Here is a 23,301-nt window from a genome sequence, read left to right on the forward strand (position 1 = left end):
AGTATATGCTTCGTGCTTTTATATCCCGTCTTTCCCCTGAACGTGTATGCATGTATCCAAGGCGGCTTTCTCTGTGAGCTCAACTCTTCTTGACAATATATATATATATGTATATATATTAGTAAATATATTGTATTTTTATTTAAAAATGTTGATTAATAAAGAAAGAAAATCTTGTCATTAGTAGTATTAATGATGTATTATAAGCTGCTTAGAGCTAATGTTAGGACATTAAACAGCTCAGAACTCCCCTTTAGTATCTAGTGTATATTGCTGTGAAAACATCTTTAAACAATTGCATTTATTAGTTTTTTGCCAAAAACTACATTACAAGATTACATTTGAACATATTGCGATACCGTTCGAATTCAATACGGTCCAGCCAGCACCTCACACTGCACAGAACTACCACAGAACTACAGCAAGGGTCACATTTGAAAGGGACTCATTACCATTTACTGTGGGACTCTGATGTTTCCAGCCTGGCCAAGATATCACAGCCCAATGACTCTGATGTTCCATCTCTGGTCCATGGTCCCAGTGTTCCCTACAGCTGGAGCATGTCAACTACATTAGGACGTTTCCCCAACCCTGCAACAGGAAGCCTGGTAAAGAGGAGTGCAGGTGGCTCATGAGGTTCTGATGCAGTCTCATCAGAAACTGGTCATCATTCTCCAAATAGTTGATTCATGTTGGCTGCTATTCAACTTATCAAGCGGCTCAGTGGTAGAGCACATCAGAGGATCAATCAGAGGACCAATAGTTTGGTCCCCGGCTCCACTAGTCCATGTTGATGTGTCCTTGGGCAAGACACTTAAACCCACGTTGTATGAATCTTAGAGTCCTGATGGGCAGGTGGCACCTTGCATAGTAGTCCCTGTCAGCAGTGTGTGAATGACGACATGTAGTGTGAAACAGCTTTGAGTGGTCAGAAAACTAGAAAAGAGAAACAAGTAGATTTACCATTGACGCCTACATGACTCAAGTGCTCAGAGACCTTGAGAAAACCTCTGTCTCCGTATGGTTACATGGATCATGACTGCATTACTGTAAACTCAGGTTTCATGTAGTCTGGTGATTCATTAGGGCCTGGTGGTGTCACTGTGTTGTTCTGTATGAATTGTACTGTCGAGTTTGTATATTTACATTAATACCTATCTGGAGACAGCTGTTGTAATGACTCGAATAGGGCTAATATATGGTTGCAATCTGCCCCCTCACCACTCGACATTCAAACTGTATATGTAGCAGTATGTAGCATTAGCACTGTACTTGTACCTATAAAAATACATTGTAAAATAGATTGTTTACTTTATGAAGTGTGTTTGAGGTAGGGGAATATAACAGACAACAGAAGAGATGGAATAGCCAGAGCTCAGGGTTATATCCTGGCCATGTCAGCCTCTCACTATGATGTCTGCACACAATCACAAACTAGGACTTTGTTTACATTTACAGAATCATTTAAGAGAAAAAATATTTTAAAAACACAATAGCAGCATAACAAAAAGATACTTGGACCAGAAGAACATATGAACAATTACAGTTATGGACCCTTTAAAGATCTACATGCATATAAGCATACTAAACTGCTAAAATGTTCTGGACTTGGACATTGTCCAGCACATACACAATAATGGAACTAATTCTACAGTAAAGGTCTATGGGTGCCTCTGCTGGGTCTGTTAGGAGCTCGTACACAGAGTGTCCTGTCTTTCTTCCAGTCATATTGTCAATGCAATCTAATCCTCTGATCCTTTTTCTTACATATATGAAGGTATGTGCCATGTTCTCACTCTGCATCCAGGTATGAAGAGGTTTGTTAAGTAACTCCATCTTCACAGCCAAAGCAGTATACGTGTGTGAACACCACCTCAGTACAGAGGCTGTCCCCCACCTGTCCCACAGTCCTTTCCACTTGAGCAGATCCTCGTCCCATCTCGCCCATCTCGCCCCTTTCCATCTGCTCCAATCACGTCACTGAATTAAACGGTAGAAGACCCAGCAGGCGAACACAAGCCAGTGGCTTGCCCAGTTCAGTTCAGACCACCTCTGGATGGTGTGGATGGCTGCGTAACCCTGCAAACAGGAAGTGACACACATAGGTGGATGGAAAATGTGACCCATTCGACTTTCTCAGTCCCGTGTGACATGCCTGGTCAATGTGGTGTGTGGTGTCATCATGTGCTTTGGAACAATAGTGAGACTTCAAATCCAAATTAAATGTATATTGCAAATTCTCAAATAGTTATGTGAACTGCAGCAAGAGAACCAGGCCTTTGTTTGAGTCAGGCTGATTTTAGAGACAGGCCTGTATTATAATCAATGCATCAATCATATCCATCTATATATTATATGTCTATCAATCCATTACATCCTCATTGGGTCTAGGGGGACTGGAGCCAGTCAGCCATAAGCATCTCCTTCACACAGAGGGGAGAGCCCTGGAGCTGTGAGGGGACAGTGCTAGCCCCTGCACCAGCCCGTATATTTCTAATGTCAGTTTTATCAGCATGTGCCATCATACAGTACTTCAGTGTTTCAGGCTGCCTGTTTCCTGATCTGCTCCTGTTCCTTCATGTTCACCTGAAGTCTTGTGACCTACATTAACTCCATCAGTACCTCAGAGTCATGTCATACTTACCACTCTGCTGCTCTCTTTGCTTCTCTAACAAGTACCGATCCTTCACTTTATTTTTGTCTTCCGTCTTTATTAAGCTTCTGTGCCGAAAGTGTAGAGTTTAATTCACTGGTTTCCAATTAAAAGCCTTCCAGCAACCGAAAGGGCGTAATCCCTCCCATTGCTGGTAGGCTCTTCACTGCTCAAAATGGAGCCACTGTGTCCTGCACTACATCTTGTTGGCATAGAAATATTCCTTTTTCCTTGAACTCAGTCCTCAAGTTGCTCTCACCTCCTCTACTTCCTGTTCATCAACTCCAGGATCAAACATGGAGCCCAGGTAGGTGAGGTGGAAGATGGCCAGGAAGCTGAAAACCAGGTTTAGCAACATCACCCAATACTCCTACAGACCAGAAGAAGAGGAATACACTGTGAAACAGTCACAAGAACATCTTCATAGTGTCTCTCATTCTTTTAAACCCCTGAGAACAAATATAAGACCCCTGGACATCCAGTGGTTGAACTGGTCCCCTTTCAGCAGTGATGTAGAGGTGTACTCCAGGACCCTGTGACATCACTGCTGGGTGCTGTTACAGGTGCAGCCAAGCACATTTCTGAGCTACGTGTCGGAAAAGACGGGCCCACTCGAGTTACAGGTTCATTTTATTCATAAACCCGGTTTACAGAAAATGAGGCTGACATCTGATTGGCTACAGATAGGTCCATGTTGAAAAAAACGCATTTGCGAATCCAGCCACGTCAGGGGAGTCTCAAAAAACCCACACACAAATTTAGATTTATATATATCGTAATTTATTTATGAGTGCATTGGAATGTATTTGTGAATCTTTCTGTGTGCATCTGCAATTATTGAGACTGACCTGACCCCATACACTTAACTTCTAAGATAGCTCCGCAGTAGGTCGGTACCCTTCTGACACTCAATACCATGCTGTGGGGGTTTTCATGCCCCCTGTAACTAGATTACTAACCAATGCAAAGCATTTTGCTCAGGTTTCTGTTGATCTCTTGACGTACGTCTGTGTGTGTTGATTGCTTAGCATCGCTCACAGAGCTGCATAGAGCTGAAGCTGTACCTTCTTGTGCTGATGGCTGCAGTCAGAGGCGCAGGCCCTGGACAGGATACAGGCACTGAAGATGGATGCAAGCTTCTTTCTCAGAACTGAGGAAAAGAACAAGAATAACCATTCAGGTGAGAAACATACTGATTAACACTATCACAGTAGGCCCAGAGTACACAGAGAAACCGGCTTCCGAGATCAAGTCTAAATGTCATTTGTGCAGGAGAAAGGGATGGTTCAACTCACAGTTAAATACAAGCTGATTTCTTCTCTTACCATGTTCAACATATGTGATGAAGCCCAAAGAGAGCAGAACAGCTCCCAGGTGAAAGCTCAGACCCTGAAGGAAACAAACAGCACATTAAGTTCAAGGAGTGACAGTCAATCATTCAACATCTACCACCCACATTGCTGTCCCTGAGCAAATCCATGTTTCAATGATATGCCCTAGTGCAGGGGTGTCAAACTCATCTTCACTCAAAGGGCCGGTTGTAACTCTAAGACTGTATAACTGTAACTACTCCTAACATATTGTTAAATAACTCTCTGCATTTGATTATACAAGTGTAAAATTATTGTACATGCAGTTATATAAATGTAAAAATTATATTTAAGCACATTTCTGTGATTATAAATAAATCATTTTAATTGAGGGTTCAGAAACCCACATGACTCTATCGAAGATCAAACCATTAAATAAAATAACAAAGACAAATATCAAACACAAGTTATTACAATAACTTTGTTCAAAGCTGTTTGTGTCACCTCTCTGCATCACTAATGTTCCTCCCTGTCGTCGTCTTTCATTACATTTTCTTCCCTCTGCATCAATTTTTCTCTTCGTGGACATTTTGGGATTATTTGTGGATCTTTTTCAATCGTTGGAAAACCTCTTTTCGGGCTGTTGCCTCTCCTGTCCACCTGTTGTGATAGTTTTAATGTCGGTACACAGACAACATGCTATCTCATCATTTCAACTTTATATCTCATCATTTCGACCATGGGGATACTTTTATTTTCAAGTCTAACTTTTAATTATTTTTCAAAAAAAAAAAGAATATGTTTTGTTTTATTTTTGTTTTTGCTGGCGGATAAAATGACGTGGCGGGCCGGATTCGGCCCGCGGGCCTTGAGTTTGACATGTGTGCCCTAGTGTGTGTAGTGCCCAGAGATAACTACAGGTGGTCTACCTGTATGTTAAACATCAACATTGTCCATCAGTGAACAGTTAAAGTCACACGGCACAAACAGATGACAAGAGATTGTAGTTTATCATGTGTTCCCATACTGAAGTGAAAGAAGATGGGCTTCCAACCCAATAATGACTGTCTGGAACATATTACCCCCAATACTGTGGAGAGAAGTGTGCATCATGTTACTAACATGCAGTAAGGCGCTGGCAGTGTACGTCACCAGGATGGCTGGAAAAGTCCCCAGTTTCACGGCGTTTTTAAAGGCATCTGATGAACATGGAACAGAACACAGTAAACACAACATAATGACTTCATATAGATCAGGTTTGTAATGTAACTTTCATGAAAATCATGTAAATACAAAACTGTTAATGTCTTTTATGTGACAATGAGGTGATACTACCCAGTAGCAGCCAAACTATGTAAATACCAAGAGGGCTTCAAATAACTCATATTTTGTTTTTGATTAATCTGCCACAGGGATGCCGAAAACTTTAGGATATTTAGTTCACTGCCGTATATGACTAAGAACAAAAGCAGCTCATCACAGGGAAGCTGGGAGCAGCGGATATCTGGAATTATTAATTCATAAATTGATCTTCACAATAGTTGCGAATTCATTTTCTATAAATACCAGACAAAGAGATGACTGCTCAGTCTTTCACTCAACAGGTCGGAAATACATCAAGTATAACATCAGAGAAACTCAACAACGTCACCATACCCAAGGTCCCAGTGAAACGGAAGGTAGCGCGTCTGTAGCTTCTGCACGAATGTTGCACGGTGTATCGATACTGTTGAACATGGTGGAGTGTTTTGCGAAATCGTGATGCCTCTACACGGCAACGCCCTGGTTATCAGGAGTTAACGAAGAGAGGCATATGACTCTGAGTCTCTTATAAGATTGCACCTGTCGGAGAGACATGTTTCTGTTGTCACACACACACACACACACACGATAGCAGGGCTTTGCCCATAGGTTCACTCAGGGGACATCTGCCGAGGTTTGCATTCTGATGGCGTTCTGCCTCAGGCCCGGCCGAGCGCCACCATGTCTCTGAACTCACGAGTTATGACGACATTTATGACCACAGAGTCAGCATGAAAGGAGGGAGGGGGTACTTGTCCCAGGTGTTGTTAAGAGTATAAAAACTCTCGGTTTTCGAGACGAAAGGAGCTGAGTCGAGAAGAGCTGAGTCGAAGAGAGCTTAGAGAGGGAGACCCCCATGCGGGTATCTGCCTGCGCGGGGGTAAACTTTAACTTCTTGCAGATCTCCAGACTTTGAGAGTCCGAGTTTTTAAGAATACTTAAGAAGATTTTTTGAGTTGAGACAGGAGAGAAGTCCACCAGGTCTAGACCTGCACTCGGTTAATCTTTAACTTTTTCTTCCGTACATTGGGAGACAGTCTGCTGGCTGAGTCAGAGTTTTTAAAGATACTTTGTTGAGTTTTAGAGTTGTGTGGAGGAAAGACGGTCGCAAGGTGAAGCTACGTTAATATTTAAACTTTTTCTCCGCACAATTGGACTCTGACTGCAAACTGCTCTTTGAGAGTTTTTGAACACTTTGTTGATTTTTCTTATATTTGTCAGTTAACCATTTTTTCTCTGTATTTGAACCAAGAGAATATACTTTGATTTGAACAAAAGTAAATAAGTAACGAATTAGTTTCTTCGATCGAGTCTGTTTCTTCATGTTTTGTTGAGAAGCCTGCCGAAGGAGTGGTCACGCCTCGTCGGAGACCCCACAGCCCCTGAGGTAAGTTTGAGAACGATCCAGAGCGGTACACCACTGATTGCATTCCTGTATGCTCATCCACACTGATACTTATTCAAATTAGTTCTCTCTAGTTTAAACAGGGACACCCGGGAGAGGCCCGCTTATGTTTGAAAGCGCTTTATATCTGCTTGGGCTCTAAAAGCAGGGGCCGATCACTTTTAAAGATTAAAACCTAAATTAAACAAAAGTTAATAAAGGACTTTTATAAGACCGACTGCTATTCCGAGCGACCGATTACACTATCAATGTGAGTCACTCTGGGGCGATTCGGAGAGGAAACCAAGCGAGCCATCGACCTGGCTCGCGTCGGCAATTTAAGACTATTTAGTGCAAACTTAGCTACCGGTAGAAGTCTCTCTTAAAGCAGGGAAGTACATGAGGCAAAACAGGGAAAGAAATGGAGGGGCCCTTCCTCCCCCCTTCTCCCAGTAAGGTCAGGTGAGCAAATCATATAGAGAACGAACTGAAAAAAGGTTCTCTCTCCCTTCTCGCAGTCGCTTATTGCATCAGGGGTGCTTACAGGGAGTGACCGAACCTCGAGGCAAGAGTCTCGTGGATTCGTGGTCCCTCTGGCGGGCAGCAAAGGTTTGTCCGTCGCCGGCAAGATTCCCTTCAGTTTGTGCTTCAATAGCTGAGGATTTACTCTTGTTTCACTTTTGTTAGTTTTGTGGAGAATTTCAGAATTAAACACATAAGTATGATTAAATAACCCCCTTAGTGATGAGTAGAAGTGCCACAATAATAATATGTTTACAATATTCTTGCTTATCGAAGATATTATGTGTTACAGTATATTAACTAATTGAATGTATTAAATCATTAAAGTATAGTCACTAAAGGTATTAAAACACTAAGAATAGTTTGAGGGTCAGACAGGGAGTCTGAATGGGACATGCAGCAAATGGAGGATGTGGTCAGTGGGGAGGACAAGCTGACCAGAGGTGGAGTCAAGACAGATGTTTTGCGAGGAGAGAAGATGTTTCGCTAAAGGATCGATAATGGAAGGGGACAGAAGTCAAATGGAGCCAATCACTAATCGCCACGGAGGGTCATTCAGATGTTTTATGACTGTTTCGGACATTTCCAACTGTCGGGGCATATAAGAGACTGTTCTGGAGAGAATTCCTCAGACCACATCCGCTCTCGTTTTTCAGCACCTAAATTCAGACCTGTGAGAGAGATGTGTGCGTGTGGTCTCTGTTCTCGAGAACATTACTATTGATAGTTGATTCAGTTTGTAAGTGAACTTTGTGTAGTACATTAAATATTGTTTAATTTTGAAACCGGATCCAGTTCCGTTTTGCTGATGCGCGTGTGCAGTAGGAAGCTTGAAGCCGAAATCTCCCTGCAGCCTGCCGAAGCCTCGCATCCTTCTGTTTCAAACAGGTTTAAACTGTTTTAAACAGTTTCAAACAAAAGGCCTCCTATTTGTTTATTACTAATTATTTCCTGATAAATTAAAAACATTTTGATAGGGAATACAATTTTAATAAATCAAATAAAAATAATAAAAAATTAAAATTAAGACTAATTTTTTTAATTTTTATTATCTAATTTAAATGTTTTAAATCGTGCGGGGTCACCGTGCGTAACAATACTAAAAAGGTACCGCGGTACCCGTACCTTAAAAACGATACGATTTTGCATATTTTTAGTATCGATACTAATAGTAGCGATCAGAGCGAACTGACTGCTCCGCTCCCTGTCATGCTGCCTGCAGGCATTGACTGCAAGGGGGCGGGGCTACCCAGCGCTCACACAGCAGCAGGCAGCGCTCACTCACAGCGAGTGATCACAGGGGAGACATGCATCAAGTTTGGTTATTGATCCCTGTCCGCAGGGTGGTGCCCCGTTCTTATTAGTAATTACTAATTAACTTATTGATGTTAACGCCATTGATGTTGATAGTTTGGTTTCATATTTGCTGATAACCAAACACGCTCCTTTACGTTCCCAACACCTTCCAGCTGTGTTTGAAAGCCAGCGGAAATATGAGAGAGGCTGAAAAGATGCGAAGAGGTTCAACATTAATATTAATGCCATTTGTTAAGTGTTCAAAAAGCTGGGCAGGAACAAGCAAAAAGGGAACCATACAGATGTTTTATTTATTACTATGATAGATAAATATACCAGCATCGTATTTGTGGTATTGTATCGAATTCTGGTATCGTATCGTAAGTATCGAGTATCATGATACTTATGGCAGGTATCGTATCGAAGTCATAATTTTGGTATCGTGACAACCCTATTCTGTACTGGGACGTATTTCAAAGAGAAACAGAATATTTAAGAGCTGTACATTTACAACAGAGTTCTAAATCAAATCCTTTGCATTTGATTGGACCACTAAAAGGTGGGCGGGCTTAGAGGACTGTTTCTCCACACACATCTCCCTCAGCTGTTGGATCAGGAGGATGAAGAAGAGATGAATCTTCATCCGGCTCTGTTTCACTGCAGCGATCAGTACATGCAGATGAACTTCCTCCCTCCGTGCTGCCAGCACCAGAAGTCCTCGCTCACCCGCCGGTAAAACTCATTTCACGACATCCAGAGGACGTTCATCTGCATGTACTGTTGGTTGAAAAGCTGCAACATTTCTCTGGAATGAGTCAGATCTCAGCCCACTGATATACAAACACACCTCGTCCTGACTCTCTCCATATTGCTCGGTTAGCTACTACGATCCACAAACACACTTTTTCATGAGCGGTAAGGCTAGCTAGTCATCCAAAGTCTCATTTGATTGGAGGATTTCTTGTAAATACCCCTGAGTGATGGATGATTTGAAAGCGTCTTACAGAAGAGAAAACAGGGATTTGGTGGAAATACAGTGTTTGATCATTCTGGAGTGTTTCCAGTGGAGTTGAGGACTTACAGGTTTTCAGCCATCTGGACATGGGGATGTTCCAGGACGTCACCACCAGCACCATGGAGCGAGGCATTTCCACACTGAGAGGCTTCACCACACGCATATCCCTGCATTACAACACACAGATACAGAGTATTGGGGGATAGGGTGTTCACTCATTCAGCCCTCTATCAGGTCTGCTCTTGGTGAAATGTGATGACTTAATTTTTTCTGGTGTTGAGCAGTAGCAGCCTGCTAGAGAGGAGCGTACTACGAAGCGAGTTGGACAGAGCCAGGCTTTCTGTGCATTAGTTGGCTCGACAAAACCTAAAGCTCCAGTCGGAGATAACTGGTACCACGACGGTGCTTTTATAATATGATGACAGTCTCTGTTAACCAGGTTCTCTTCAGCAGGCCCTGCACGTTCCCATAAAAGGGGTCGTTTGGCGTCATTTGACTCTTCTACTGCACTGAATAAACCTTTCTGTGCAGCCTACTTCAGTCAAGAGGAGCAATTTTCGAATTAGCGTTCTATTAGCCTCAATACCAGCAGTTTAAAATTAGGATCAAGCATGGAAACATAATACAAAGTGGCATGAAGTTGCTGTGCCCTCATTGTTCTTTTAGTGTATTGATGATATGCTGAATATTTTAAGTGTTAATATTACCTGAAGCAAACAGGGAGGAGGAAGACTGAGGGGGGGCACCTCCACCAGAATACACAACTGATGCTGTATGTGGGTGCAAACTACGGCCCCAGGGAATCTTATGAGGGAAATATACCGCATTTCATCTGCAAGTAAACATCATGCTGACTAATAACATAATAAACTATGAATGTATGCTGCCTGGGATTTTATAAAAAGCATCTTTTAGAGCCAGCGTGAGAAAATGCCCCGAGAACACTACAGACATATTCTAGAGTTCAGTGAGAGCGACGACAACTTTGCGAACAGCGCAGCCTACAGTGTTAAAACATCATGTAAAGGTCTCCTGGTGCATAGTTCGCATGGCTTCGTTGTGCATATCACTCATAAAGGGCATCGTCTATACGGTGACTGACCTCTGACGAGATCCTCTTACAGGTCTGAAACTGAGGTCACAGGATTTTACAAGTATGGTGAGGTCATTTCCAAAGAAGTTGATGAGCGAAAGATGCTTTAGACACAATTTCAATCTAAACCTGAACAACCTCCTCCAGAGCAGGTGAGGTGTTCATGGTGATTTAGCCAGCTTCAAAGAGAGCCACCTTTGTGACATTGAAAGATTTGGGCTCAACCCACCTGGCTAAACCACTGATCTCACTCTGTAGTACACCCCTCAGCCCAGACCCAGCTCAACTTACCATCTGATGTTGTCCTTTTCTTCAGTGAAGCCTGCACCAGCCAGCATGCTGGTGCCTTCACTGAGGTGACCCACAAAGTAGTTACTGAAGTGGAAGGACACTGCATTCTCATAAGCATGAAGCCACCTGGTCAGCACAAGGCAAACACACGTTATCTTTGGTTGGATTCCCAACTCAAACACTTTGGTCAGCTGAACTTCTTCTGAGAGGACAAGTCAAGAGCTCCTCTGGCACAGATTACTTCAGGGCACTTAAGTAATCGGATTATTCCCACTTTCCGTAGAAAAGCAGGAACTTCAGTCACAGGACAACAACATAGAATCATTTGCTATCATACGACAGAAAGGACTATACCAGTGGCTCTGCATGTTAAAGGGAAAGCTCACCCCACAATCAATACATATTGTCCTGTTATCTGTAGAGCCAGTTATCACTCTACATTATGTTGGTGCTTGGTTCCTACATGAAACTTCTCACAACAAGGTCTGTGGATTATCTGGAGTAACCAGGTCAAGGAGCATTGCTGTTGAAATTTCCAAATGTCTTTTTGGAGCTTTGAGCACCACAAGATGAGGACCATCTAGTCCCATTAAATAGGACAAGAACATATTCTAAAGATTCTTCTTACTCGGCTTCCCTCTGCTCACCTCATCTCCTCCTTGGTAGTCTGGCTCAAACTATTACGCTGCAACAGTCTGCAGGAAATGTAATCGTCCTGTTCATCCAATGATGGATCACATGCAGCAGTACGATGTGTGTAATGTGGCTAAAACTCTCTTTCACTCTGAAGTCATCAAAACCATTCAAGTAAACTCACTGTCAAATTTATGACAAGTGTTTATGCTACTCATGTCTCATAATTATTTAGATTCCCTGCTGAGTCTCCAAACATCAAAGCTTGTGAATGCAATGCTGTGTGGCAGTCAGACCTGCACCTGAACGCACCACCAGCAGGGATAGCAGCTCACTCTGTGATTGTAACACCACTTCAGCTGTGAACGTGTGACGCATTAAGACATGTGTTGTGTAATGATGCATTAGCTAATGGTGGACTGAACCCAAAGGGCCTCTGGAGGGCAGGAAACGGCATTTAAAAAGGACCACACCATTTGTACGAATTGGGAAATGGTTTTCAGTGATGTGGCTCAGGGGCTAGAGCGGGTCGACTTTTAATCACAAGGTTTTTGGTCTGATCCCCGTCTCCTCCTGTCTGTGTGTTGAAGTATCCTTGAACAAGACACAGAACCCCAAATTGCTCCCCGGGTGCTTTACAGCAGCCCACTGCTCAGATGCAGAGGGCAAATAACATGTATGAACCTGTATGGATGCAACGATTGAAGTTTTAAGTTGTAAGGATAGGATGATTGTACAAAACCACTAGTATGGTCCTTTGAAAGGTTGTCTATATAATATTCAGAGCATTAATATAGCAGCAAACAACTATGTTCAATGTAAAGATTAGCGGTGTAACAGATCATTGTCGATCTGTGATCTGGATTGATGACAGATTACCTTCACCATCACAGTGGGAAATAAAGTTTTACAGACATCGTTAATTGCCAATGTTCAGTAAAATATGCGATCAGGACATCATTGATGCTTTCTCTTGGCCGATCTCTGATAATGTTACATTGTAAACAGACAATCCGTGTTGAAAATGACCGCAGGAGAGCTGGTAAAGTGGCTAATGGACAACGGACCAAGGTTCCATTCAGTTGCATTGTGATGCGTTCGGGCTCCGTTGGGTGAAAATCAGTGTTGAGCGAAGGTAAATCATACCGTTATCATGATGTGTTGGCGCGTAATCTGGTAGAATGTAGTGCTGGTGAGAAACTTGAATAAATCCAGTTGTTTGAAGATGTTTTCACAGCAACATGAATAGATATTAGAGGGAAGTATAACCTCTTTGCACTGGCTCCGATAATCATTAAAACTAATAACGACAAGATTTGTTTTTAATCAAAGAAAATACCATCTTTTATTTCCTAACCATTTGAATTGTGTGCCTTTCTAAAAAAACACTATACATAACTTTAACAAAGTAAAAGGATAACATTTAGAACAGTTGAAGGTTTACAGACTTCACAGTGGTTGAAAGTATTTTTGGGACGGTGGCATGAGGAAAGAAACAGTCTGGATCCTCGTAGACCAGCTGCTATAATCAAACAACAAAGGGATCTGTACCTGTTAATATGGACAATCAATGATCAGTTAGTATCAGCAGCAAAGAAACACATGATCAGTGATCTCTGGAACTTATATTTGCTCCTTTTTTTTGTGTTTTATGATACATTGCACCACTAGTGAAGATACAGGGCAGTAATGGAGCTAGCGTGGACCACTGGTTAGCTCACGGCCGCTGCTCTTCACCGCTCTCAGACAGCAGCTACAGCTGATCAGGCAGTCGGTCACAGAAGTGTAGCACCCACCTCCTGTAAACACTGTTGGCTCTATCAACCCTGTTATCGCAAGTGCTTTTAGCAATGTTAACGCTGTTAGCTTCCAACTGCCAGCTCAGCCGTCGCCATGTTGTGAGGCGTACGGAGACAATAGAAATGCTGTGAATTTCGCATATAGCACCTTTCATTTCCAAATGTAGGCCACAAGTTGACAACATCTCCATCCACTGATGAAGACTGTAAGATGCAGGCGAAAGCCAAAGTAAAAGCTAGTAAGTGGAGCGTAAGTTCATGATTTGTCAATGAACCAGATAGTTGATGACTGTAACATCACTCTGATGCTATAATCAAGCACAGTACTTCTAAACTGAACTCTGGACAGTTGGCCGTGTGCTATCTAGCAGTATGACAAATAAGTAACTACCGGTAGTTTTTTTGAACTGACTGCAGTAGACTTATGGGAGCCTGTGGGGAAAAGAGTAAGTTCTAACCCTGCGAACAAGACTTACCTTTCTCAAATGTATCTTGGAAGCAGGGAAAGAAAGACAAAGAGTATGTTGATAAACCAGAGTATTGGAACAGCTGTTGTATTGGAAAACTACCTTAGTTGAAGGAGGAAAACCATTTCAACAATGACTTCAATGATGATTTGCCTTACTTCTGTGTGACTGTGCTTCCATAGATGGGGATTAACAAAGGGAACAGGTATGGGGCGACGCAGGTGGAGACCAGCAGACAGATCTGACTCTTCAGCAGGCTGAGGGAGGAGCTACGCAGCCACAACCAGCTCTGAGGAACAAACCATCTCATCAGCACCACAGTACTATACATGCATGAATAATAGAATGCACACTGAAGCTGGAAACATCAACTACTCACCAGTTTTGTGCCCTCAATGGCGTTCTGATACGTGGAGAAGCTGATCCAAGGGCCGAAGACAACGGTGCCAACAAAAAGAACATAACCCAGGAACTCAGCTGGGGAGGGCAAGCTGCCCACTGTTCCTCTGTCCAGGTCAAAGGCCAGAGAGATGGCCTTCATGGCCACCACCATCTGAGAGCCTGACACACACACACACACACACTTCAGAAACACACTAGGCATCTAACAGGATCATGGTTGGACGTGTTAAAAAAGTAGACCTTGTTTTATTGAGTTGAAACAGCACATGACCCCAACAAACTTTCATACTGATGTTTCTTTCTGAATATTGCTGTTGTAGCAACATGTTTACTGAATGCAGTTAAGATAGAAACATTTCTAACAAGGCTAGTAGTTTTCTTGACTTAGTAAATATTAGAGTTTTGATCCCATTGTGTTACGTCACTCGGCGATAGATGGTGACTGAACACCAGTGGTGGGCCGTCAGGGCCAGCTAAGCCTTCCCTGCTGGCCTAAATAGAATATAACATAAAGTTATAGCTGTTTTATAATTTTTCACAAATTCACTACATGTATTCTAATTATTTTTCACATTTGCTTATTTTCTCATTGCACAGCTCCTGTCTTCCTCTGTTGCTCTGCTTCCAGCCAGCCAGCGTTTTGCTTGGTGTAGATTCTTTTTTTTGTTTTACCTAGCTTTGTTTTTTAACACTCAATGGCTGAAGGAGGAGAAACGGATTTCTCAAGACCAGAACAACTAGACATCGTATTAAAGGGTCGCTCAACCCCACAGCTAGCATGGAACAGGATTTGTACCAACGGTATTTCTGGCTGACAGCGGCGGAGAAGCGTTGCACATTTTATGGCTAAGAATGAAACTTTTGCTGAGACCCGGGTGAATCTACAACTCAATGAACACGTTCGCAAGAGAACCTCTGACTGGAACTGAACTGAACCGATGTTCTGTACAACCGCGTCATTTAACTCTGTGATCAAAGAAAGGAGGATGACTTTGTCTTTAAGTGAGCAGCAGCTGTGGTAAATTAAGTGCTTTTGTGTTTTTACATCTGCAGCAGCCTTATGCCATGTTCACACCAAACGCGGCGCGAATTGTTCACGCCGCCGGTCTCACCGGGGACTATTTGTGTTCATTCGCATGAATCACGCTGGACGTGCCGGAGAGGGGGCGTGGCTTATCGCCCTGGAAGCCTTCAACCGTGGAAGAAATCACCTCTATTTCTGCTTAGTACGTGTTGTGGAAGTCACAGATATCACGAGAAACTAAACGCCGTCATGTCCGGTTCATAATATTGTTCAGAGGAGCTCCGTGGATTGTATCGAGCTGTATTCACTGTGTCTAGCAAGCCACACGTCGCTGTTTACTACAGCTGTATGAACACTAAATAAACTGATTTGGCTGTGATTTAACGGCAATAAACCAACAAAAAGGGACTCCGAAATAACTACGTAATGATGCCGATTTGTAAAAAGTCTGAATTCATGATTAGTTAGTTCTCTCCGCAAGGTTTACACATTTATACACATAGTTTGGTCCGGTCTCTATTGATATGAGGTATGTAGAGCTCGGGTGAACACAGACGGCTACAGTATTTATTTCCTGATTCAACAGCGGCAGGAAGTCAGTGATGACAGGGGGAGCAACTCAACGCTGATAGGCTATCGCGCCACAGCGTCACGCCATTTTTTCGCTGAAGTCGAAAAATTTCAATTCATGCGTTTGGGGCGTTTTGCCCAAATTCACACCTCGCCATCGCAAATTCGCGTCACTCCAGTCTCATCGCGTCTGTGCGTAGACTTTGTATGTAATCTACTCACGCCCAATCTACCCAGACACAACGTAGTAGCTATGGAAACACTGCAGTATTGTAGAAATTAAGAGGAAAAAAATACCAAATGATGGAACGTTTACCTCTGATTTTATGCCAGGTCACCATGTCAATCAAATGCAACTCTCTGAAATGAAAAAGGAAGAACACTAAGTTTACAAGGCTTCTATATTCTACTACACAAATGTATAGGTTTGGAGAACAACACAAACAATGTCACTGAGGAAATGGTTAAACTACAACAGGAAGTGTAGACGTTGTTGACTGTGCAATAATTCAACAAGCAATGTCATTGTATGATTCCAGCACAAAGAACTAATGGTAGCAGACACACAGCCTCACTCACACAAACAAACACATCGATGTTCATTGAACCAAAATGGTTTGTGCTAAACATCAAAACAGATGCAACGATGTTGTTCTGAAGTGGGTTTAACAATGTGAACAATCAATCAAACTGTAAACAGTTTATGAGAGTGTTGTTGCAGTTTGCAGCACTACATCACTGCTGCAGTGTGTGGACCACTAGCTGGAGATGCAAGTGGCATACTGCCTCAATGGACACATCCAGGACAACTGATTTTCTCTGTTTCTATGTAAAAGCTCCAATCATTCATATCGGTCTCCAGGAAACTAGGTGTTCTTTGCACTGTGTTTTCTCACCCAACAAGGAGGTAGATGAGGATGACAACCGAGAGGAAGAGGCCTCTGCTGCTGGAGTGTCGGCTGAGGAGCAGAACAAGGTAACAGAGCGCACAGAGCCACAGCACCCACAGCATGTGCAGCTCAAAGAACAGGAAAAGGCCGTAGACCCCAGACAACGCCGACACTACATGCTTCACAGTGGACACACCTCCTAAGGAACACAGGTCACGCAGGAAGACAATAGGAATTACACTCAAGTCCAACGGTCTATTGTTTCCCTAATAAGGCTTACATCTGACTGAAATACATGGAAATGGGTTAAATTGATGTCCATTCTAGCCATGTCCAGGTATAATAAACATGTATGACATGGTAAATCTACTGACTATTATGAAAAGCTAAATATCACAATACAATCTTGGATTTCCTGATAGCAGACAGAATGTAGTGGTCTGGACCGAGTCAAATCCAGGATGGGAGATGTGTTGATCAAGGAACATTATCTCATTATGTCAGTACAGACTATATCTAAACTTGCATCCAGCTATGTCCATATGAAAAAATAGATAAGACGAGTCTTCCTATGAATGCTCCTACTTGCTGATTTGCAGTGTAGCTCACCCAGTCTGAAGCAGAGTCTGCAGATGAGGCAGAGCAGCAGCAGCCTCCAGACCTGCTGTAAGCCCTGCTGGACTGTACTGACCCCACAGCTCTCAGCCAGCTGCTGCACCACCAACAGTCTACTGGACATGTCCATCCTGCAGCTCAACACAAACTACGGATTAGAACTTTCATCAAACCATAAAATAAAAGTATCACTGAATGACGCTGAGATAAATTGAATTGCATCCAAAGGGTTTAGACTACTTAGATAGCGCCTCTGGTCAGTAGCACGGACTACCATCAGTGTCAACACATGCGGAGCATTAGAACGTTAGGCGCGTCTTCTCCACATGGCCCACCTCTACAGACTCGAACTGAGCTACCTGTGGCCTGCTATCGTGCTAGAACGTGCGACACATGCTTCACTAACTAGCGTTAGCTTAGTAAGCTAACGTTGGATATAACTTGTCTAACTTTGTAAACGCAAACACAGAACGTACACCGCGTTAACCACGTAACGTTAGCTAGATGCTTTCAGGAATGTCGCGTGCTAACGTTACCGTGAACTTGTTGACTGATTGGTGGTTATGGTGACTTTAGATCGCGATAGTTCTGGAAAACAAATCAGCGCATTTCAGTGAAATGTGACAGGGCCGGACAGAAGTGCAGTTGGCTAACGTTCCAGCTACACTCGTGTATTACTACAGTTAGTCAGACAGCTGCAGAGGAGGGTAAAGGCGACATGGATGCTGCGAATTCACATTCACATAACTTCCTTTCCTCGTCGTCGTCCTCTTCTTCTTCTTCGTATTCTTCGTCTTCTTCTTCTTTACTGGTGGGTGTGTGGTTGGTTGAAAATAAGCGTATTGGCACATTACCGCCACCTGCTGGACGGAAGTGTTTAGCCTCACGAGGAGCTGACTGAATTCCTTACTGTCTGTCCAATGAGACCTTTTGGTGAAATATCATGCTCTCACTGCATGTTTTGTACCGCTGAGCAGTGGTGTATAAAGTACCCAAAAGCCATACTTGAGTAATAGTAAAGATACCTTACTGGAAAATGACTCCAGTAAAAGTAAAAAGTCACCTCTTAGAATACTACTTGAGTAAAAGTCTTAAAGTATCTGATATGTATTGGCCTTAAGTATCAAAAGTAATTTTCTGACATTAAATGTACTTAAGTATTGAAAGTAAAAGTACAAGTAAATGCTGTTAATAAAAAAGCAAAGGGTCAGAATTTGCACAATATTATGTTAAGCAAAACATATCAACTTGATGCATCAGGTCAGTGTTTAGAGAAAGGACGCCTGCCTTGTAAACTCCTATGGGCCTGATTTGAACACAACAGACAAAGGTTTTGCTCAAGCTGAATCTGCAATTGGGCGACTGCTACCATCATAACTCCATCTGATCATCCACAACATGACTCAAATATCAAAACATGATCAATACTAAAGCAGCACCGAAAGGAACAACCCAGTCATTACTTGAAACTGAAACATGTCCTGTTCATCTTCAAAAGAGAATTCTATTAGAATGTAAAGAAGTTACATTGCATTAGAATGTAACTTCTTTACATTGTATTAGAATGTAAAGAAGTTACATTATATTAGAATGTAACTTCTTTACATTCTATTAGAATGTAACTTCTTTACATTCTAATATAATGTAAAGAAGTTACATTGTATTAGAATGTAAAGAAGTTACATTCTAATGCAATGTAACTTCTTTACATTCTAATATAATGTAAAGAAGTTACATTGTATTAGAATGTAAAGAAGTTACATTCTAATGCAATGTAACTTCTTTACATTCTAATATAATGTAAAGAAGTTACATTCTATTAGAATGTAAAGAAGTTACATTCTAATACAATGTAGCTTCTTGACATTCTATTAGAATGTCAAGAAGCTACAGTGTATTAGAATGATTCTATTGAAGTTATTCATTTTTTAAATGTTTTACACGAGTCACTAATCACTTTAAAATAGTGATTATAGCTGATTTAACTTACAGACATGAGATTGATCTTCTCATGTCACTCTCTTTATACAATGATATAAATTCATCCCCGTTTTATTGATATCTTATGAAAAGTTACTCCTCATTTTTCGTGCGTTTTTCCTGCAAAAGTCCTGCAACATGAGTCTGTTTTGGCTTGTTACATGCATACTGTCTTTTCAAAATAAACTTCCATCTTCACAGGAAACAACTAAGGTTTAGGCGATGAAACTACTTAGTTATGTTTAGGAAAAGCTTGTGGTTTGCGTTAAAATATCTACGGAAGCGGCGTTGCTTAAGTACGGAAGTCACGTCACAAATAAATCAACATTGGCTTCTCGTTTCACACACGCACAAACTGCGGCCTCCTGGAGGAAACACCAGTGTTAGTTTGCAGTGGTGTATAGTAACGAAGTAGAAATACTTCGTTACTGTACTTAAGTAGTTTTTTTGGGTATCTGTACTTTACTTTACTACTTATATTTCTGTTTACTTTTACTTTACTACATTTTGCAAAGAAAACTGATACTTTTACTCCGATACATTTCCCCTGAAACCTTCGTTACTCGCTACAAAATCAAATCTATCTTTAGAAACAAAATGAATCATGAGAGCAGCGTCGGGGACTGTGGTGGAACACAGACTGCAAGCAAGCAGGTTTGGTGAACCAGTGGTCCTAGCAGCAAGTTAAATCATTGGTTAATCACATTAATGCACAATTGAAAACAAGTGCTCTCAAAGCCGCGGTGTTTTGATTCCCAGTGATGCCCAGGATGCTACATGCTATAAGCTAGCGGGCGACTATGAGTAGCATTCCACTCTACGATGACTGATTTCATGATGGAAGCAGAAATGGAAGCACCTGCTACTCCCGCAACAAACTACGGTGGTGACGAAGACCAACACCAGTGGATCGCTAGCGAGTTAGTGAGCTGAGGAAGTGTTGACAGTTGTGCAGCACTAGTTGGCTAACGTTAGCTGTAGCTATATACACGGATTGACAGGAGCCGCGAGAGCGCAGCATTCGGGGAATTCTTCGCAGCAGTGTGCAAGCTGTCTGTGACGCTGAACACACCTCTACCTGCCTCAGCGGTCTGTGAAAGACTATTTAGCATCGCGGGACGAGTCTTCACCCAAGAAGAGCGAGACTGAATTCTCGCAATTTTGAAAACCAACTTCTTTTGAAGATGAACAGGACATTTTTCAGTTTCAAGTAATGACTGGGTTACTTTCGGTGCTGCTTTAGTATTGATCATGTTTTGATATTTGAGTCATGTTGTGGATGATCAGATGGAGTTATGATGGTAGCAGTCGCCCAATTGCAGATTCAGCTTGAGCAAAACCTTTGTGTTCAAATCAGGCCCATAGGAGTTTACAAGGCAGGTGTCCTTTCTCTAAACACTGACCTGATGCATCAAGTGGATATGTTTTGCTGAACATAATATTATGCATTGGTCCTCTACATCCTCTAGTCTAATGAGCAGACTTATAAACGCACTGTTACAACTCCTTCATAGTGTCATATTGCTTTTCGGAGAATTATGATGATAAGTTCATAGTAGATGCAAAAGTATACTTATGTACAATGTATTATGTTGAACATTGTTGCTCCTGGGTGGATCACAGCCAACCCAATTATGTTCAACACAGCTCCATGTCCTTGGTCATGGTGCCACAGTGCTTAAAAGAATAAACTTCATCATTCTCATAATTCTGACCCTTTACTTTTTTATGAACAGCATTTACTTGTACTTTTACTTCCAATGAACAGGTTATGATGTTCATTTAATGTTCAGGTTGTGATGATACTTAAGTACTTTTGTACTTAAGTACAATAAATATCAGATACTTTAAGACTTTTACTCAAGTAGTATTCTAAGAGGTGACTTTTTACTTTTACTTGAGTAGTTTTCCAGTAAGGTATCTTTACTTTTACTCAAGTATGGCTTTTGAGTACTTTATACACCACTGTTAGTTTGACACATCCACCTCTCCTCATCCCACCCGTCCTGTGTGGAATTCTACTCATGTAGTCGCTCGCTAGCTTATAGCATGTAGCATCCTGGGCATCACAACACCGCGGCTTTGAGAGCACTTGTTTGCAATTTCCCTTTAACCAATGATTTAACTTGCTGCTAGGACCACTGATTCGCCAAACCTGCTTGCTTGCAGTCTGTGTTCCACCGCAGTCCCCGACGCTGCTCTCATGATCTATTTTGTTTCTGAAGATAGATTTGATTTTGTAGCGAGTACCGAAGGTTTCAGGGGAAATGTATCGGAGTCAAAGTATCAGTTTTCTTGCAAAATATAGTGAAGTAAAAGTAAAAGTCAACAGAAATATAAATAGTAAAGTAAAGTACAGATATCCAAAAAAACGACTTAACTATAGTAACGAAGTATTTCTACTTCGTTACTATACACCACTGCCGCTGAGTATTTATAGGCTGTATTTGAGCAGCTCAGTGTACACAGTGAAGTAGCCTATATGGTATAATTTTACTGTGATGGCATGTCATGTTAATGAGACATTCTGGGATGATATGAGATGGAATGTAATGTCATAACTAGAAAATGCATTTCCTGCTGAAAATGCGTTGGAATGCTGAAAGCTGAAATTAATCTCAAAAACATTGCTGAAAATAGATATCCAATTTTTAAAAAATTGCAAAAAGCTGAATAATTCAAAAAGTTGAAAGATTACAAATATGAAGTTGTCACCCCTCTCCTGAAAGAGCTGAACATTTTGATATTCGAACGGTTTCTGTAGCTTAAAAGAATTCCAGCAGTAGTGATATTTGTTGTAGTAGTAGAAGTATTATTCGCAGTATAAGTATGAGTAGCATTTGAATAAGTACTAGTTGTAGCAGTAGTGATATTTGTAGTAGCAGTAGTAGTAGAAGTTGTCGTCGAAGTATTTGTAATTAGAAGAAGTAGTAGAAGTAGTAGTATCAGCAGTCGTACTAATAGCTGTAGTAGTATTAGTACTGGTTATTAGTACTGGTAGTAGCAGGAATAGCAGTATTAGCAGTTGTGGTATCAGTAATAATAGTGGTGGTAGTGGTAGTAATAGCAGTAGTGGTAGTAATAATATTCATGGTAGCAGTAATAGCAGTAGCAGTAGTAGTAATAGTAGCAACAGCAAAAGTTGTAGTAGTAGTGGTAATACTAGAAATATTAGCAGCAGTAGTAGTTGTCGCAGTATTAGTAAGAGCATTCATTATTTCAACAAAAAAGCCTAATTTTGAGCGAAATGTTTAAATACAGTTAATCCATGAGGCTTTTATTTTGAAAGGGTGGGACTGGGTGGGGGAGGGAGGGGGAGAGGAGACATAATCATCATGTTTGACACATAAACAGAGGTTATTAAATGACAGGCTTCATCACAAGCAGTTCAGTTAGAATTCACTCTCTGGGGCTTTTATTTTGAAATGGGGTGTGGGGGAGAAGGGGAGAGGAGACAGAATCATAATGTTAGATAAACACAAACCGGTTATTAAATGACAGGCTCATCACAAGCATTTCAGTTAGGATTCATTCTGTGGGGCTTTTATTTTAAAATGGCATGTGTGTGTGTGGGGGGGGGGGGTGGAGGAGGGGGGAAAGACCTCTAAAGATCCCTAAGACCTGAATGACTGTATGAGAGACACAGAGAGAGAGAGGGAGAGGAGTGTATGTGCGCGTGTGTCTGAGAGTCTGTGTGTTTATCAACATCACTAATTGGCTCAATCGCAAACACCTGTGTGCCTGAAGCCATTTCATGGAGATAAAACAGGGAAACACCTCTCAAACAAATCATCAAAACTCCCATAACCGTAGCTCCTATTGCTCCGATATTAATAATTGAGGGGAAGAATGAGTTGAAGAACAGATTCTGTAAAAATTGTGTCTGTAGTGTAAAAACTGTGGCTTAACTGGCGATCTAGAAATGGGGTACCGTGTTCTGTGGAAGATGTTTTTGAAGCAAAATTTAACATTGGTCTCTATGGAGCAGAAAGTTGGTTTTCCTCTCAATTAACGGCTTCCGTGTCAAATGTGGAAATCTGTGGGATTCCACAGTA

The 23,301-nt window shown here is 41.7% G+C and overlaps 1 protein-coding gene across 6 annotated transcripts in view; it reads right to left on the reverse strand.

The window, feature by feature from the left end:
• LOC306781419 (protein-serine O-palmitoleoyltransferase porcupine-like) overlaps positions 1–18,037 on the reverse strand; it is an 18,885-nt gene extending 848 nt beyond the window's left edge. Inside the window, exons 1-14 of one of the 6 annotated variants that reach the window (XR_013772207.1) lie at positions 18,004–18,033; positions 17,261–17,397; positions 16,658–16,850; positions 16,078–16,121; positions 14,145–14,326; positions 13,924–14,054; positions 10,867–10,992; positions 9,549–9,649; positions 5,086–5,162; positions 3,979–4,042; positions 3,718–3,803; positions 2,913–3,023; positions 1,898–2,079; positions 1–936 (exon numbers count right to left, since the gene is read on the reverse strand). The exon at positions 1–936 is cut by the window's left edge and continues 848 nt beyond it. Coding sequence is in view for 4 of the 6 variants with exons in the window: in XM_079274270.1 (XP_079130396.1) it covers positions 1,978–2,079; positions 2,913–3,023; positions 3,718–3,803; positions 3,979–4,042; positions 5,086–5,162; positions 9,549–9,649; positions 10,867–10,992; positions 13,924–14,054; positions 14,145–14,326; positions 16,078–16,121; positions 16,658–16,850; positions 17,261–17,397; positions 18,004–18,005 (1,356 nt within the window). In the remaining 2 variants the exon portion in view is untranslated. Of the gene's footprint in view, positions 2,080–2,912; positions 3,024–3,612; positions 3,804–3,978; positions 4,043–5,085; positions 5,163–9,548; positions 9,650–10,866; positions 10,993–13,923; positions 14,055–14,144; positions 14,327–16,077; positions 16,122–16,657; positions 16,851–17,260; positions 17,398–17,802 lie in introns of those variants that run through there. The other 5 variants (XM_079274271.1, XM_079274273.1, XM_079274270.1 and 2 more) reach the window with 5 other exon arrangements.
• Between the last annotated feature and the right edge of the window lie 5,264 nt (positions 18,038–23,301).

This window comes from Melanostigma gelatinosum, assembly GCF_949748355.1.
Source record: "Melanostigma gelatinosum genome assembly, chromosome: 8".
NCBI lineage: Eukaryota > Metazoa > Chordata > Actinopteri > Perciformes > Zoarcidae > Melanostigma > Melanostigma gelatinosum.